The 17,169-nt window shown below is 37.2% G+C and overlaps 1 protein-coding gene across 2 annotated transcripts in view; it reads right to left on the bottom strand.

The window, feature by feature from the left end:
• Positions 1–17,169, bottom strand: part of rab6ba (RAB6B, member RAS oncogene family a) — a 99,125-nt gene that overhangs the window by 48,185 nt on the left and 33,771 nt on the right. For both annotated transcript variants that reach the window (XM_014022346.1, XM_014022348.1), the window contains exon 2: positions 5,671–5,729. In XM_014022346.1, the coding sequence (XP_013877800.1) occupies positions 5,671–5,729 (59 nt within the window). The remainder of the gene's footprint in view (positions 1–5,670; positions 5,730–17,169) is intronic.

The raw sequence follows: 17,169 nt of genomic DNA, 5'->3' as shown, positions 1-17,169 counted from the left end.
AAAAAAACTAAAATTCAGTCGGATCCCTTGCTTGCCACAGTGAGCAGCAGAATATTTGGGCWGAACAGAAGAATGCAATCACAGACTGGTGGTGGGGCCTGACTGACAGCTCGACCACAACTGACAAAAGTACTCTGCCTCCAGAGACCCCTGAGCCCTTTACCATGTGCTGCCAGTGAGAACGCCTGGCCCCGTCTCTCTCGGCTGAATGGCTGCTTGATAGGAAGCTGCTGCTTTAGAAGCAGCAAATATGGCTCRCCTCACTCACATCCTACTGCTGACTAAATCTGCTGCTACGCTCGGTTTCATCTTTCGGATGGCCTTCGGTCACTAAACACACCACAGCTTTCCCTTCAAAGAGGAAGCATCTGCTCGTGTTCGAGCCTGACAAGCATGAAGCTACAAAAACAAGAGATGGTTCTGTATTTAAGCCTGGAAACCGTGACTTCATAAATCCTCTCATCAGGAAAGGTGTCTCCTGTGGGCCACATTCATATCAATTTTCTACCCTCRTTGGGAAAATAAATTCCCCCACTGAGCAGTGAGCAGCAGCATAAACACTCCCACTGATCTGATGCATGCTGCATTTTAATTAATACACAAAAGGTCTCAGGAGTTGAGCTAGAAAAAGACTGCAAAATCATTTACAGCGCTACCTGTCACTGAGCCAGGGAGGATAAAAGAAGCTGCATTAAGACACAAGGCTGAAGAGAGCAGCATGCAGGCGCACTCAGAGGACAAACTGAGCTTTGGTTTTCATCTGTGGCAACAAAAGCAAGTTATGATGCCCACACAAATAATTACACAAATATGAGTAAGACACTAATGAACAGGTTGTTTCCAAATTAAATTTGCAGCAATTTTGGTTCCAATAATATCAGTGATAGTACGCTAATGAKGCCACCATCACTGGAAATCAAACCTGTGTTCATGTTGTTCCTTGAGTTTGTTTTTTTTATTTAGAAAATATGCTATTTTTACCAAGTCCACATAGCAGCAGACCRTGTAATAAATGTAAATACAAAGGTCTTTGTGGTAGAAGCGTAGCACGTTTTTAAATAAGAAATTTATTCAATGTCCCATCAGGGTAAGCAGTGATGCCAGGCAAATATGTAAACTTCAAATGTCTGTTGTAAACCTGAAAGCAACCATATTTAATAACATACGCCACAGGTGATGGCAAAGGTAGATTATTTGAGGAAACTATACTTTTAAGGATTATAATAAGCGTTATTTATATTGGCAAAGTTATGCTTTTACGCCATTCAAAAATTTKTTWTATTGGTATTTTACATAGTAACAGCAAAATGTCCTCAATGTACAATGTTGTCAGACGTCAGAATAACTGCAGAGCTGAAAAAGGTAGATATAAACACTGTTTAGACTAAGTATATTTCAAAWAATKCATTGCAAAATAYTGRCTGAGSAATGYAAAAGGTCAATAATAAATACATTTAAGAGAAGTTAAATTGATCAGAAATAAAGATAAACAGAGGCTAGCCAGTCTACAAAATACTGGAGAGTTAAACCAACTCAGAATGATGTTTCTCAATGGAAAATAGGGAAAACATCCAACATCAAAGGATTTTAAGAATTTGCAGCAATTTCTAATGCAAAGGACAAGGTTACAAGCCAATAATAGATGTCCAAGATCATTGGGCCCTCAGGCAACATTACAATTCTAATTAATTTGCTAGTACAGTACTTTAAAAGGGTGTGTAACAAAAATAGCATTATTTGTTAGTTTTACCACCTGCTGAGACCCCGTCTTGTGCATTGCCCACAGGCAGAACCAGTTCTCACAGCACTATGAGCTGAGCTTTGTGTGATTGGTCAGAACTTCATGGGYGTGTTTGTTTATGTGAAGTGGCTGCAGTGAGTTTATCTCTGAGRAGCGTGAGAAAAATACAGCCAACATTACGACTGTTCCAGTAAAAATGACAGAAAATGTCAAATAAAACTTATAAAGATAGTAAAAGAACTTGTTAAAAGGAGATTGGACAGCTTTGTGAAGCCAGGATATGCATGGCTGTGATGACCAGGAGGGGGTCCGCCTCGGCCGGACAGCGTAGGAGCAATGCATCGTCTGTAGTAAACAGTGACCGTTTGTGACAAATTTACAAATTACTGCTTCTCTTTGGTTAACTGAAATATCAGGTTTTTCTTCTCCACCTCCTCCACAATCAAATGAAAATAAGAATCTGTGACAACAGCTCTGTCTGTGTTGATTCTGAGCCTGTGACGTGTGCTGCAGTGGGAGGACTTATCAGGATTTATCCACCACAGGTACTTTTTTTTCTATGTGAATAGTTGTCACGACAGCGAGATCCRTCGTCTCACATCTGTTTTGAAGTACAGTGGACCCTTACTACTTGAGCTTGTTAGAACTTCACTACAGAGACACCCAGATTTAGGATCAAGAAGCAGAACATCAATTTGCCTTAACTAACCACACTTGAAGCCAGTGTCTCACTGGGCTATGACTACTGTGGACTATTCTGAGTCTTTGCCACTAGTGGGTAATGCAGCCATGTTTTCCTGGACTATTTTTTAAAAATCAAGGCCGATTTTTATGTGCGCAACTATTCACTTAAATTCAATTCAATAACATTATTAATTTCTTGAAAACAAAACTAATTCTATGTATAATAAAAAGAAAATACAAATACAATGAAATGAAAGGCAGCAGAGAGAAGGAAAATAATCTTATATCTGCCCCTTTTTTCCTTGAGTATAAACTAAAACAATAATAATCTTCAGTTAAATAATAAAACTGTATTCTAATATGCACATTATTTTGTTGCTTTTGCTGTTTTGTACCAAACTTCGGTAGCAGAAATTACAGGAATACAATTAAAATGWAGACTGTCTGATGTTAAACAGTTTGTTTATGAATATTGTTCATCATCGGTGTGGTTGGACCTGGACATTTAGTGTTGTAGCTTCTGATGTGTTCTGTCAGAGTAAAGCTACCATGCAGTGGTCAAAATGCAGCTCTAGAGCTCGTAATTAATGGAAACTAAATTGAGAAAGCTTCCAGACAGGTTTGAGACACTTGCGATAGCCCTGTGACTATTTTATTAGAAAAAATTTGATTCACACATATTTTTAACATGTTTAAAACTGGAGCAACAATACTGCAAGCCTCTACAACTCCTGTGAGCATTTTGAGACAGCCCAGTGAGATACAGCCTTTACTGAAATAAGTTTGTGTTGATGGATCAACTAAAGCTCAAATTAATGCAAATGTAATGCAGTTTAGTTTTTGTTTTAATTTGCACAGTGGTGAGAAGCACTGTTGCCTCACAGCCTGACAGTTCTGGGTCAGAACCTGCTGGCCTACTGGGAGCACCAGGAGTCGAGTCTGCATGTTCTCTCTGCACGGGTTCTCTGCAGTTGCTTCAGTATCCTAGAGTCCGGAGAATCTAAAAACTCAGAATCTAAAGCCCTTTTCACACAACACCTCCGAAAGCTGCCTCAAATCACTTCAGAGCAGGCGATAAAGCCACACCAACCACACAGACATGTATGTGCAAAGTGGCATGTGTTCTGCGCCCCTCTCTAAACAACACATCGTAAAACTGAGCAGCACGTTTGCTGAGTGTGGTAAAACCAAAGGACAACAGCAGTGATTTGATGAGGAACCTGACAACCTGCAACAAAGGTGCTAAAAGGGCTGGAACAGAAAACAACTACGAGAGCCAATCTGGATAATCCTCTGTGTTAACCTTCTGATTGACTGATCCATTTATTTACTGCCTTCCTAAAATAAATAAATAAATAAATAAATAAATAAATAAACAACTTCAAATTAATGCAAAGAACTATCAATAGAAGACAAACATTATAAATTCAAATTCCAAAATACTTTATTGATCCCAGAGGTAGGGTTGGGCGATAAATGGATTTAATCAATTAATTTGAATTTGCCATTTATAAAGATTTAATTTTGGGAAAATCTGGATTTTTTTTCCCAGCAGTGCACTCTTTGGGGTTTCTGTAGTTCAGAGGTCACCCCACCTGTCCCTCAAGACACTTGGTACATGACATGACAATATGGCAGCTGGCAAAGAGGATCTGCTTCTGAAAAAGGCCCTGTTTCTTCAGTTTTCTGGTACTGGTTAGGTTTCCCAAACTCAGACTTGGAGCCATGAACACCTCACTGCAAAACGTGTTTGAAGACTCTTGCTACAAAAAGCAGGAGTACAACAAATTTGTTTCAACACCTGAAACAGAGGCACTCCGTTAAGTGGGAAACAAAATCGATTAAAATCAAAAATCTAATTTGTGATGAACAAAATCAAAGATTTTTTTTTTTTTTTTGGGGGGGGGGCATATTGCCCAGCCCTACCCAGAGGGAAATTAGGTAAATTCCATTGTAGTCAACTCATAAAAGGCATTTATAACAATAATACATTTTATTTGAAGGTACATTTCATGGCATTCAAGTACACAATACAATGAAATAGAATTTACACTGTAGTGAAATAAAGAATAAAACGACAAATAAAAATAACAAACGAGCAGGTGGATGTGTGACTTGGAGGAGGTGGACCTGAGGGTGGTGGTGGTGGTTGGGGTATTGAAGGCTTTGAAGGTGAGGAGCAACATTTTATAAGAGATGTGAAATTTAATGGAGGAGCCAGTGAAGACGCTGTAGGACAGGTGTTATATGACTGCTKGAAGGGCTTCTGGAAATGATACGAGCAGCTGAGTTTTGGACCAGTTGGAGTTTAATGGATTTTGCTGGTAAACCATAAAGAAGGGAGTTGCAGTAATCTAGACATGATGTGACCAAAGAGTGAACCAGAACAGCAGTACTGCTGCAYGAGAGGGATGGACAGAGGTTACAGAGGTGTAGGCTGAACGAGTGATGCTACAGATGTGAGATTTAAATGATAATGTGTTGTCTAGGTGGACAGACTCCTAACCTGGGGGGCAGGAACTGAGATGATGTTGATGAGAACAGAAAAGTTTCCGTTTATGCAAGGATGGATTTAGTGCCAATAAGAAGTTCTAATTCATTTTATTAAAATTTCTTGACTTTACTTGGTGTCTTACTGTGATTTTATCAGTTCTTAAAATAATCTGCTGATAGTTTCTCCACACATTTTATGAGCTAAAAGACAATATCTGTTCCACGCTATGCGAGAGGGCGAAATATTTATTCGTAAACCTTTTGTTATTAGTGTGCAAGTAGAGACTTTTTGCTCATGAAGCAATAAAACCTGCAGGCTTTGTTTAAGGGTCCTCTGTGTTTCTGCAGATGCTCGTACAGATCTGTAGAAGTGCTGCAGCTGCACAAGCAATATTCTGTTTTTAGGACAGGGAGCGAGATTTGACTGCTCTGCACCAAGAGGGTTAAAAATACTGATTGCCAGGGGACCCGCAGTGCTCTTGATGTTTTTTTTATTTAGAGTTGTTTGATTTAATATCTAAGTTTCTTCAAACACACAGAAATAATGGTCTTTCTTATGATTTGATGTTATCGACTGAATCTGAGTAGTCTTTCTTCTTTGAGTTCAAATCTTTGATTCGTTAAATCTTGGACAGCTGTTTCAGTCTCAAAGGGGAAAAGGCCTTCAGCCCAGTGTGATGGATCAAACCACATCACTTTAATCATCAGACACAAAAACACATCTCACTGCCCTCACCTCCCTCTGCACCTACCTGATACGTGTTGTCAAAGCTGTCATACATGAACCTTGTGATCAGAGACGTCTTTCCAACTGCAAGACAAGAGAAAGACAGATTGAATGAACTGATGAGCAAGAAACTTTGTCTTGTTGCATTCAGACACACAATGAAAGCTCACAGTGGAGCTGCTGGCGGTAGTTTCTGTCATGCTTGTCACTGCTGCAGAGAAGGAGCTCATTAAAGAGTGAGGAAGGTCAGGGTGCCACCAGGTCTGGATGTAAGTGCAGTCCAGCAGCTGGAAATGTTGCAGTTCCAAAACTTGTACTTTTTAATTTATTTTAAATATATAAAACAAGGAGATGAGATGCAAAGATTTGATTGTTTTAAGCAGAACAGGCTGAACGGTGAACTACAATCACAGTAAGAACCTCAAAATCACGTTTATTTCCAGGTTTACACCAACATGAACCATGATTTCATCCTGGTGATTTGGTGCACAAAGGTTTACATTTTATAATGTAGAGAGACAATAATATGCACTGTTTCCACTTGCATATTGTACACAGATATACAACAGGATGTGCAAAATATCACCTTAGATTAAGTGTTGATAGAAAACTACACTAAAAACAGATTTCAAAAGGATGTGTTATTTTTAAGTCCTAAATTACATGCCTTGTATCTTTCTACGGTAGTAGTTCTAGTAAAAATGGTTTAACGCAGTAAAAACATAATAGCCATAAGTGCAACAATGAGTAATAAACAAAATCTTATTTAATACAAGAAACTTAGTTAGGTAAAAACCAGACCCTTGTCCTTCACTTTGCTTCATACGAGGGTCTGGACTCTCGGCTATAGAGAAGTGATTCTTGATGGAGGCGTGGCCTCTGCTGAAGTTTAAAATGATTGGATCGGTTGGCTGTATGTGTGCACTAGCTCCACTGTGAAGGAGGCTAAGCTAAGAAGCTAACCAGAAATCGCGTGCGCTGTAAACAACCCTACTGAGAGGAGAAAATTACCGAGCCGAACGAGACGACTGTAAATGAGAGCTGCTGCTTTGTCAGACAMATTTAATTWAATTTGGAAGCCTTATCAACACAGACTGGCTTCATTCACTTCCTCCACTGCCGCATGCTAAACTACTAGCAGACACTGCGCAGAACATCAACATTGATCAAAACTCCACCTTCTGTTTGCTGATTGGCCYAAATGAAATTCTCCTGAAGAAATCCTTGTCTATGGGAGAARYCCCAGACGAGCAGAGAAGGGAAACTAGAATTGAGCAGAACTGTGTAGGAAGGCAAGGGCCAGGCTACAAGAAAGTAGAATAAGATGAAATACATTTTTTTAATCAATGTCTGATGAAAATTCAACTGATTTCCATAGTGACACCTTTTACAAACACTTTCCATGTTGTTTTGACATTAACAGTGTTGTCTTCTGACACTCAAAACACAACAGGAACGTAAAAAAAAATGCTTTCTGGGGTCTTGGAGAGCTATGTAAACAAAGCAAATATAACTCACTGATTTTATGTAATTATTTCTAATCTGGTTGTTTATTTTCTGTGTGTGTGAACACATTTTTGCTACATCATGGGGACCATTTTCCAGACAATCAGCCTTGTGGGGATCCATTGCTCCTGATGTACCTGTGGGGACCAGGCGTTGGTCAACACAGGTACAGATGCAGATTTTGGGGTGGGGGTTCAGATTAGGACTAAGGTGTAAACTGAGTTTAGGTTAGAATCAGGTATCTACCTGTGAGGTTAGGTTTAAGGCACTGGTTCTCAATTCCGGTCCTCATGACCCACTACCCTGCATGTTTTAGTGGTTTCCCTGCTCTTCAGCAGGTCTTTAAGTTCTGCAGAAGCTTGCCAATCACTCGTTCATTTAAATCAGGTGTGCCAAGGCAGGAAAACAACTAAAACATGCAGGGTATGGGTCACGAGGACAAGAATTGAGAACCACTGGTTTAAGGTTAAGGGGTCAGGGTTAGGCTGTAGAAACGATTGGTAAATTAATGGAAAACAATGTAAAGTCCCCACGAGGATAGAAAAAAACAATTTGTGTTCTGCGTTTAACCCATCACTTGTGAGAAACACCCAAATGGAGCAGCGGGACACTAAACGCCTGGGGAGCAGTCAGGACTTTCTCAAGGACATCACAACTTGTAGACAAGGCAGGGAGTCAAACCTGTGGATTTCTGGCCCCAAATTGGCTGCCTAACCACTGTACCACAGCCACTCATTCTCTCACTAGTTTTAAGAAATGTAATGATTATCTGTACACAGGTTGTGCATATTTACTGTATTTAGTATGTTTTTGTGCAGCAGCAGTGATCCACAGTACGGCACAGGATTGTGTTTTTACAAATATCTGCTGTAATTCTGAATTTTCAAACTAGTTTTGACCAAAGTATAACAGGGATGGGAAATAAAAGTGTTACATTAGATTAATGTGAATAATTTGTGTAACTGTTTTGATAAATGTCTCTTCTTTCCACCAGCATGTGTTAGTAACACACACATCTAACTACTACAAAGTGGCAGTAATGCACCAAGTTGTTTCTCTCAACCACCATGGTGCTTTTCCAGGCTGGTTCACTATATTTAGCACGACACCTGTCAAAAAAAAAAACACCTCAGTGATCCCACGTCTTCCTCTWCCATTCATTTGGAAAGATAAAGTAGAAACTACAGTTACATTCACTGCTAAAATACACGCCGCCTACTCCACACTGAATCACTGAACCAATAAAAATGAAGAAACACATATTCCTGGCTGTCAGAGTCAGCAACACCATACACCTGCATACCAATAAGTGAATTACTGGTCAAAAATACTTAGCACAAAAAGTCAGTAAACTATTGTTTGGTAGAATATTTCTTTGTTGTAACAATGTTTCTCGAAAATAAATCTTATAGCAGCACCTGACTGGCAGCACCTGGGGGCACCAGAAGCTCAAAACAACAAAATAAGCTGTTTGACAGGTTTTTCATGCGCACAATCCCCATACTTTGCTCATCCCACAAATGCATGTTCTTTACAAATGTGGCATCATTTAAAAGAGAACTTACCAGGCTTTCCAGCAGTATAAAATTTATTGTCAAGAAGTATTGTTACAACAAAGAATCTACCAAACATTATTTTACTTACTTTGTGTGCTAAGTTCAGTATTTTTAATTATTTTTACTTATTTCTAACTTTATCTGACTTATTTGTTTTTATTGTTTTTATCATCCTGCAGGCTCTGAGAGAAAATTAATTTGAAGCTGAGTTTTTGATAAAAATCATTACATTACTCTAAATGTCTGTAAACCTGCAAAATGAGGGAAAATCTGTGTAAATTACAATCTGTTCAAGTGAGCAGCTGTCAGCACCTGTCATCCTCCAGACGACGACGCAGCGAGTCTGAGCCAATCGCTTTTTTTGACACTGATCAGCTGACTGATTTAAATACACCATAACACTCATGAGGTACTTTGCATTGACTGTTTATGGTTGAKTGTGGGTGTGTAGAGGGTTGAACCTGAGGCGGGACCTTATGTGTAAACTCTGAGGCACGGCTGTGATCTATAAAGTTGCAGAAACATGCATACGCGCGGTTTGATAAATCTGAATTATTTTTTTTTTTTTGACGTACGCCATTTTCACCTTTTGGCCGTACGTTCACTTTTAGTGTGGTTTCCATGCAATCCTTTAGAAATCTGACCCCTGGTCATTTCTACACCTGCCTGGTTTAAAATAATGTGAATGTGTTTTACGAAGTGGAAAATTTCAATTTTTCTTTTTGGTTCTCATTAATTCCTTTGATCACGATAACATTTATTAGTGATGGTTATCAGGCACAAAACATTCAATGCACCAGACCCTTATTGCTCACTTTGCTCCTGGGGGGCTCTGGGTTCTTTCATCCATGTTGTTTGAGAGTGTCTGGGGTTCAGGAACTCTGGGTTAAAGTCACTCATTGTCTTTCTGAAGTAACTGGAGTTCCTCTCCCTTTGGAGCCTGCTGTACACTTATCAAATGTTTATTCACAATTATCTCTAATGGAAAAAACTCAGAATCTCTGTAACTCAACTGCAACATAGTCTAAATGTGATTATTAAGTATTAGGGGCCTTCTTCATTTAGATTTTTAAGAAAATAAAATCTTTTATATAATACTTGGCTGCAACAGAGCTTCAAACAGACAGAGACMATCTCTCTCTCAGTAAACAATCTGTCATATTCACAGTTGCAATTGTTTACAGAAAGATTTTATCAGGCAGACTAATTACATGTGTCTATGCCTTCACTTGGTTTCCATAGCTGCCAGGCAGAAACTGATGCGCAGCAACTGATTATGCTAATCATCTCTCCCTAATTTATCAATACACCATCTAACTAACTTGGCACCAAAGCTGTCCTACTTTAGTMAGATAGCATCTAATTTATGTGGCTTCACTAAATCAGAGATGATTTTCTTACACTTTATTTTTGTGTGCACAGACCTAAAATAAACAAACATTAAGTTCTGTATTCAGAGAATGTGAAGTGGTTATGGTTTAGCAGATTTTATGGTTTTAACAGTTTAGCATTATTCATGTGTGGCAGGTGATTTAGTGGTAGATGTTAAACCATTATTATTATTATTATTATTATTATTATTATTATTATTATTATTATTATTATTATTATTATAAGCCTGTCACTTATAACAGGCTACTTGTATTGCGTTTGATTGCAATTCTAGTTTTTCAACATCATTGAATAAAGTCTCACAGTTGGACTCCTCTCCTTTTCAGGTCTCCCAACAACTGACCCAGACTATATTACGTTCAAATAAAAAACATCAGCAGGTTTTTGAGGAGCTACAATAAAATATCTGGATTATTAGATGAAAATAATTCTTGATGGCGACTGTTCATTACAATTAACCGTACTACAATGTTGACTTTATAGTTGTTTTTAGTTGGGAAGCATCAGTGCCTGTGAAAGAGCAGAACATTATGATGCAGAGCTGCTGCTGAGTCATCCTCTGAGCAACATGAAACAGCACTCTGAGCCTCTCAGTCACAGCTGAAAGCTCCAGAAACTCAGGAACCGACAGCACGTCYCGATTTCTTCCTCTAACTCAGGTGCTGCCAACAAGAACAAAATGTGGAGAGACACTTAAATTAACTCCCCAGAGAGAAAAGACTTACSTCAACAAACTATTCTATCTTGCAGGTAAACAGTTTATTTATAAAATGTATAATGATGGACTTCAGATTGCATAACACATCCTGTATGTGACACTAAACCACAGCTTTGCTCATATTAAAAAGGCTGCTARATACCATTTAATTTCTTTAAATGCTAAATCAGAACTGTTTGAGTGAAAATAGATACGGAGCTAGAGGCAAGAAGTTACATTTCAATTAATGAATTTTCTGTTTGTCTTGGAAACATCAAGGCAGTTTTGTTTTTATTATATGTTAGAATTAATTCTGCATTTTGATCAAATTCTTTTAGGCTTTATAATCAAACATCAAATTAGAGATTCTGAATCTAATAATGTAACTCTCACCTTTAATCACACATAAAAGTGAAATCTAAAATAACAGAACAGATATGCGATTAATAAAAAAAATATGTATTCTCACAGAGGAAAATGTTTAMATTTTCAGAGGGAAGGAAACAGTTTATAAAAATTTCACAGTGAAGCAACATCAGCATYGTTGTTGTTGAAGAGCTTTAAAGGCACAAAAACCATCATGTCATTGATTTGCTATCAATTTACTAAAGGAAATGTTGTGTGATAGTCCAAAATTTWAATTTTCCCCATCTGAGGAAATGTCTCATTGAAAGTTACTGTTTTTATTTCTTCAGTGCCTAACACTCATTGATTAGTGACTCTCAAAAAATGGATATAGAAAACCAGTGCCACTTGAATGAAGGGTAACATAAAAAACTCAATTGTAACAACTTTTCTTCTAAAGCAGAATGTAAACAATTGGGATTCTTGCCAAACTCTGAGTTTAATGTTTTGACTGATCCCCTGAACTGATTTTCAGCTATTTATAATACAAAACACTTCATTCAAAAGCTTCAAGCCATTTCAGAGAAATTACTCTTTAATTATGCAGCTCCAGCAGGGGTTAGAGAGGACAAKTTCATGGGTTTACATAAGGCATGTAAATGTTTAATGCTGTTGTGCAGTTCTAAATATGAACTTGACATCATTTTCTAGCTAAATCTAAAGTTGCATGATATTGTCATGGTAGGAAAATAGAGTAGGTTATACGTACTGAAAGTCAGAAATAAAAAAAAGCTTTATGATTCATCAGCTAAATAAACCAGAGGATAAAAGAGATCCAAAATTGTATTGGGCTGCTGCTGCAGTCATATATTTTTTTCTTTATATTTTGTTTTACTTACAAAAAAAAAAATTAAATGAGACAGTCTAATACATTTTTCAAGCTGCTCTCTTACACTTTCTTCCTCTCTGCTGTGCCTACAGTTTACTCTGTGATAAAAGCACAGATAATGTACAAAACAGCCAGACCACAACCTGCCTTTGAGGTCGGATTGAGACTCTTTTCATGCATTAAATAATTATGGTTTGCTCTAAAAGTCATTCAGTTTAAAACAACTGCTTAATCATGAAAAGCTCATTCAATGTCACCACAAAGAGTTGTGTTCAGTTATAAAGYCTCAGTAAAAAAATAAAATAAAAACAGGCTTGTCAATTTCAAATTAAACAGAAAGCTCTACACTGATTTGAATGCTAGGGCGATAGATTTATGTTATTATGCTTAGAAAGTAGATCAGAATGAACATAACTTACAGTAACCAAGCAAATTCCAAATAATGTAAAACCTTTCCATTCAAGAAATTTCTAATATGTCTTTTCAGCTATTTATGTTTGGGCCAATTTGACATTTAAATAAAAGATTGTATCCAGCTACTATAATTATTATCTTTAGTTTGTTTTGAAGAAATGTACACAGAATAAATTATTCAATGTCAAATAGTCTTTAAATATTTTACTTTGTACTGAAAAAAATCTGCATTGCTTCATGAACCAATCTCCAAATACTTTTTGTGTTTGAGCAATCACAAAACATGAGAGAACATTTGGTAGCTAAATGGAAACAACACGCCTTATAATACTGAAAATTTAGGAAAATTAAGTATTTACAAAAACAAAAAGTTGGCCTGTGGATCAAGCATTTCATCTTAGGAATCCACTCTCCTGTCACAGGAAGTAAAATCGGGAACAAAATCATTTATAAATGTCARTGAAATTTACAATGATGGAATGTTGTAGATTAAATATACTTTCACTTCCAATTCCTTTCAGATTTAAAACACTGACTGAGATTTGAGGCAGTTTTGTTTGATTRGGTTAGTTTAAATTGTCCAATTTACAAGTTTGCCCTTAAAACCTTTTTTTATAGTGAAAACGAAAAATAGATAAATTTGTATTTTGCAACACAGTTGAAACAGTTTCATTATTTAAAAGCAGATCAAACTGAATTGTGATTAATCAATTCAGAATGTCATGAATCGAAATCGAATTGATTTAGGGAGTTGGCCATGATACACAGCCCTGCTCATTTGTGTATTTTGCAGATGGTTTACTATAATGTTAATAATCTCTATCAACACAAGGTCTACAGTCCAATAGGTAGGTAACCCTGCAACTGAATAAACCAGAGGGATTTATTTGTCCAATAGATACTTGTTTTCTCACTATAACATAGATTTTATGCACACGACACTTTACATTGGGCCAGGGGTGTATATAATTTCCAACACATGTAATGTGGAAGCCCCTATAAAGARAATAAACCCTGTAGCAAACAGATTAAAAATTAGCATGTTTTCCTTTCCAGTCATTGTTGTTGTTTTTTTACCTAAATAAAGCTTGAATTCCTCCACTGATTTTAGGGACCTTAAAGAGAAAGCTTTGTGGTAATAAAAAAGTAAATTATTCAAACAAATCAAATYAAGCTAGAATATAAAACAGTTTATCTTATTAAAATCTTTAAGGTACATCTCTGTATAATACAAAAACAACCATATGCAATCACACAATCCMTAATAAAACAGAAATAATCAATCCTATAAAGTAAGGAAATAATGCAAGCTTTTTTTTATATAAACAACCCAGAAAGCAGATATCTGTGCAGCATTACTGCCTGATTTTTTAAATAAAGTCTCTGCTAGTGATGCTTCAAAGACACTGCAGTCTGAATTGGCAACATGAGGGCCAATTACCAGAGAAAACTGGGCACCTGCTGCAACACAACCTGCACTTTCACCGCTCGTACTTCACCAAGCACAGCAGACACCTCATCAAGACATCTCCTAAGAGCTTAAAATGCAATTTTACAGCCCGTTACAGGCCCTGCACAGTTCTGCTCACTTCAGCTTTGTCTTTTCCTACCATTTGTGAACTATGAAACCACAAAATGAGCTAGTTAGAGAGTTTCTCATCTCTACAGCAATACAAACAGTGCATGGTGTTTTACACATAAGACGTTTTGTACTAATATTTAATAATGAATTGAATGGATACGGCTGAAGTATAATGTTTCCACTAGCAGCCCTGAAATTGCACATTAGTTGACTCTCAGCTCAAGACATTCGTATATTTTCCATTTAAATGCATCACTAATTGGTGCTTTGGTAATAAACAGACAGCGTGCCATCAAACGCTAGTTTAAATGAAAAAATAGGAAGTGCTTTTTTGATTTAAACACAAGAAATATTTTTTCTAATTTGTGAACGCTGTCCTTAAAACCCACTAAAATCTATAAATGTTCTATTTGGTTTATTGGTTTATTACCAAAATGTTTATCAGTAATACATATGTCCTTTCACTAATGATGAATGATTATTATACATCTCTAWTAAAACCACATATAGATACACTGTAGACAACGCAGCATGCTATGCTGCACACTTCGAGTGAAAGATTCGGATTTACAATACTCTGCAGATAAGGTTGTGTGGTTACGGCTGATGGAAATGTGCACAGTGACTGTTTTATACTTAGCAAAAACATTTAGACTTAAGTGGCACAAAAGGCTTTGAGCCATTTTGTAAAACGTCTTGTGATACAAAGCCTTGATCCGACTGTACGACTCCACTGGTGGAATGATAAAATATTGATGGGGTTCTCATCTCACAGCTAAACTTTGAAGTCAGAATCAGCTACTTGAATCTGGCCCTTTAAAAAGATAATTAGTAAAAAAAAAATAGATTTTTATGTTTTGTGGGTTGGTGCCAATTTCTGTGCAGTTCTGATTTGTCAATATCAATTTTGGCCAACTTTTGACATCTTTCAAAGAATTTTGACAGGACAAAAYAGCAACAGACTACCTTGGCTCAAAGATTTCTAACAGACTATCAACATTTTCAAGCCCACAAGATATTATGAAAGAGGCTGAAAACGTAAAAAGATCAAACAAAGCTATTTTTCTGTAACCCATTCTTCCTGTTTGTTGTCTGAACTCCTTTTGATCCCAAAGTTATTTGGAAATGATCCAACAGCTTACACTTTTTGCGTTGCCTTCTAACTATTTTTAAACTATTATACATCATTAAAGTTTTGTCTTCTTTACTCAGTAATAACTTCCACACCAAAGGTGTTCTGTTGCCAGCAAGAAATAGAGCAGGGAAGTCCATTCCTGGTCCTCGAGGGCCACTATTAGGGATGGGTACCAAAACCCAGGATTTTTCCAGCACAGGCTCCACATGATTAATTTTGACCAGATCAATAAGCTCCAAGCTGATTAAATAGTTATCTGACATGATTGTTGAGTTCAGTGTTTATATCTGAACGTGCCTCTGACCGAATGCTCCGGTGCAGCATTTTATTTATGGAAAGAAAAGATGGGCATGAAGCAAAGTACCAATCAAGTAACTTTAGCATTGATACGGTCAACAAACACTCAACATTACTATCTTATTTATCTATAAATTATCATCCAGGACATGGAAGCCTAAAAGAAAAAAGATGAAGCAAACTAACTTCTGTTCAGTAGCTGAATACGTCGAGCTACAAGATTTAATTCAATTCAATTCAGTTTATTTATATAGCGCCAAGTCACAACATACGTTGTCTCAGGGCACTGTACATAAAAAGAACAATCTATTTAACCAGCATGACTCCAGATTAGGGGATCGATCAGCTCACRCCAGCCTCTGTGACGTACTGTAAGTCAGAATGAGGTCACTTTGAAAAACATCAGATATGTATCCCGTTCACTGAAACAACCTGGGCAGGTAGATGTGGAACTTATAAGGCACCAACAAAGCCTAGTCACACTGAAAATAAATAAAATATAAAACAAAATAAAAGAAGCCAATTCTGATCGCCAGTCGATGGCTTGTAACCATAGTTAAAACATACAACCATCTGCTTTAGCATCATTCAATTAGAATAAATAAAAATCAATAATAAACTTGAGCACAATTTCAAAGTAAGATTTTGCTTCAGCCTCAACAAAAACATCAAATGGACTACAATTTTACTTAAAGTCCAACGCCAGCCTTTTTTTTTATATCCAGCAAAATATGATAGACAAAAATAAAGACTCATGTTTCTTTGCAAATGCTGAAAACTAACCCAACATTGTTTAAAAAATGATTTTTTTTATTAGTTTTCAAGTTGCTGCTTTGGATAAGACCTTCATGTCAAGAAACATCAAGAAAGGCTCGCCCTCAAGTGACAGACAGATTTATATGGCACACCAGTCTCATCTTTCTCATTTCTGGCCAGAGTACTCATTGCAGGAACAAAATGATGACTCAAATTGTTGGACAGTTCTGTAGTATACAGCCAGGGAAGGAGTAAGGGTTCATTATTTCCTAAAAATCAAAAGCACTCAGGAGAAATGGGTAAAGTTTGTCAGAGTCAAATGGGTTAACTTCATTGTGCCATTGCCCACCAGTGTTCTGTKTTGGATATTTGTCAGTTTTTTAAAAGTATCTTTACCCTGTGAATCTAAAAAGGCAGAGACAGGTCCTCTGGATGAGTTCTTTGTTCAAATATTTCCTCTTATATCTCAGAGGCCTCCGCGCTTTGGATTTTATTTCCTTCCTCTTATATCCAAAACACTTCTTCAGTCTGAGGAGTTGCAGGTAAACTCAACCTTATAAGCAGCAACAAACTTGTTGATCCAGTTTACCTGAAACTTCTCAAGCTGAAGAAGTCTTTTGGATAAAGGATGAAACGTTTCAACAAAGAACTCATCCAGTGGACCTGACTCTGCCTGTTTTAATTTTTCTACCTGGATTATTGGGTAAGCATCAGGGGTCTCATTTATAAAGGATTGCGTGGAAACCATACTAAAAGTGAACGTACGGCCAAAAGGCGGAAATGGCATACGCCAAAAAAAATTCAGATTTATAAAACAGTGCGTACGCATGTTTCTGCGCATCTTTCCTTTATAAATCACAGCCGCACGTCAGAGTTTGCACAAGAGGTCCCGCCTCAGGTTGTTCCCTCTACACGCCCACACTCAACCAGTCAATGCAAAGTACCTCATGAATGT

Source organism: Austrofundulus limnaeus, unplaced genomic scaffold (assembly GCF_001266775.1).
Source record: "Austrofundulus limnaeus strain Quisiro unplaced genomic scaffold, Austrofundulus_limnaeus-1.0 Scaffold326, whole genome shotgun sequence".
Taxonomy (NCBI): domain Eukaryota; kingdom Metazoa; phylum Chordata; class Actinopteri; order Cyprinodontiformes; family Rivulidae; genus Austrofundulus; species Austrofundulus limnaeus.
Note: the sequence above shows the minus strand (reverse complement) of the source record. Positions and strands in the feature narration are given on the sequence as shown.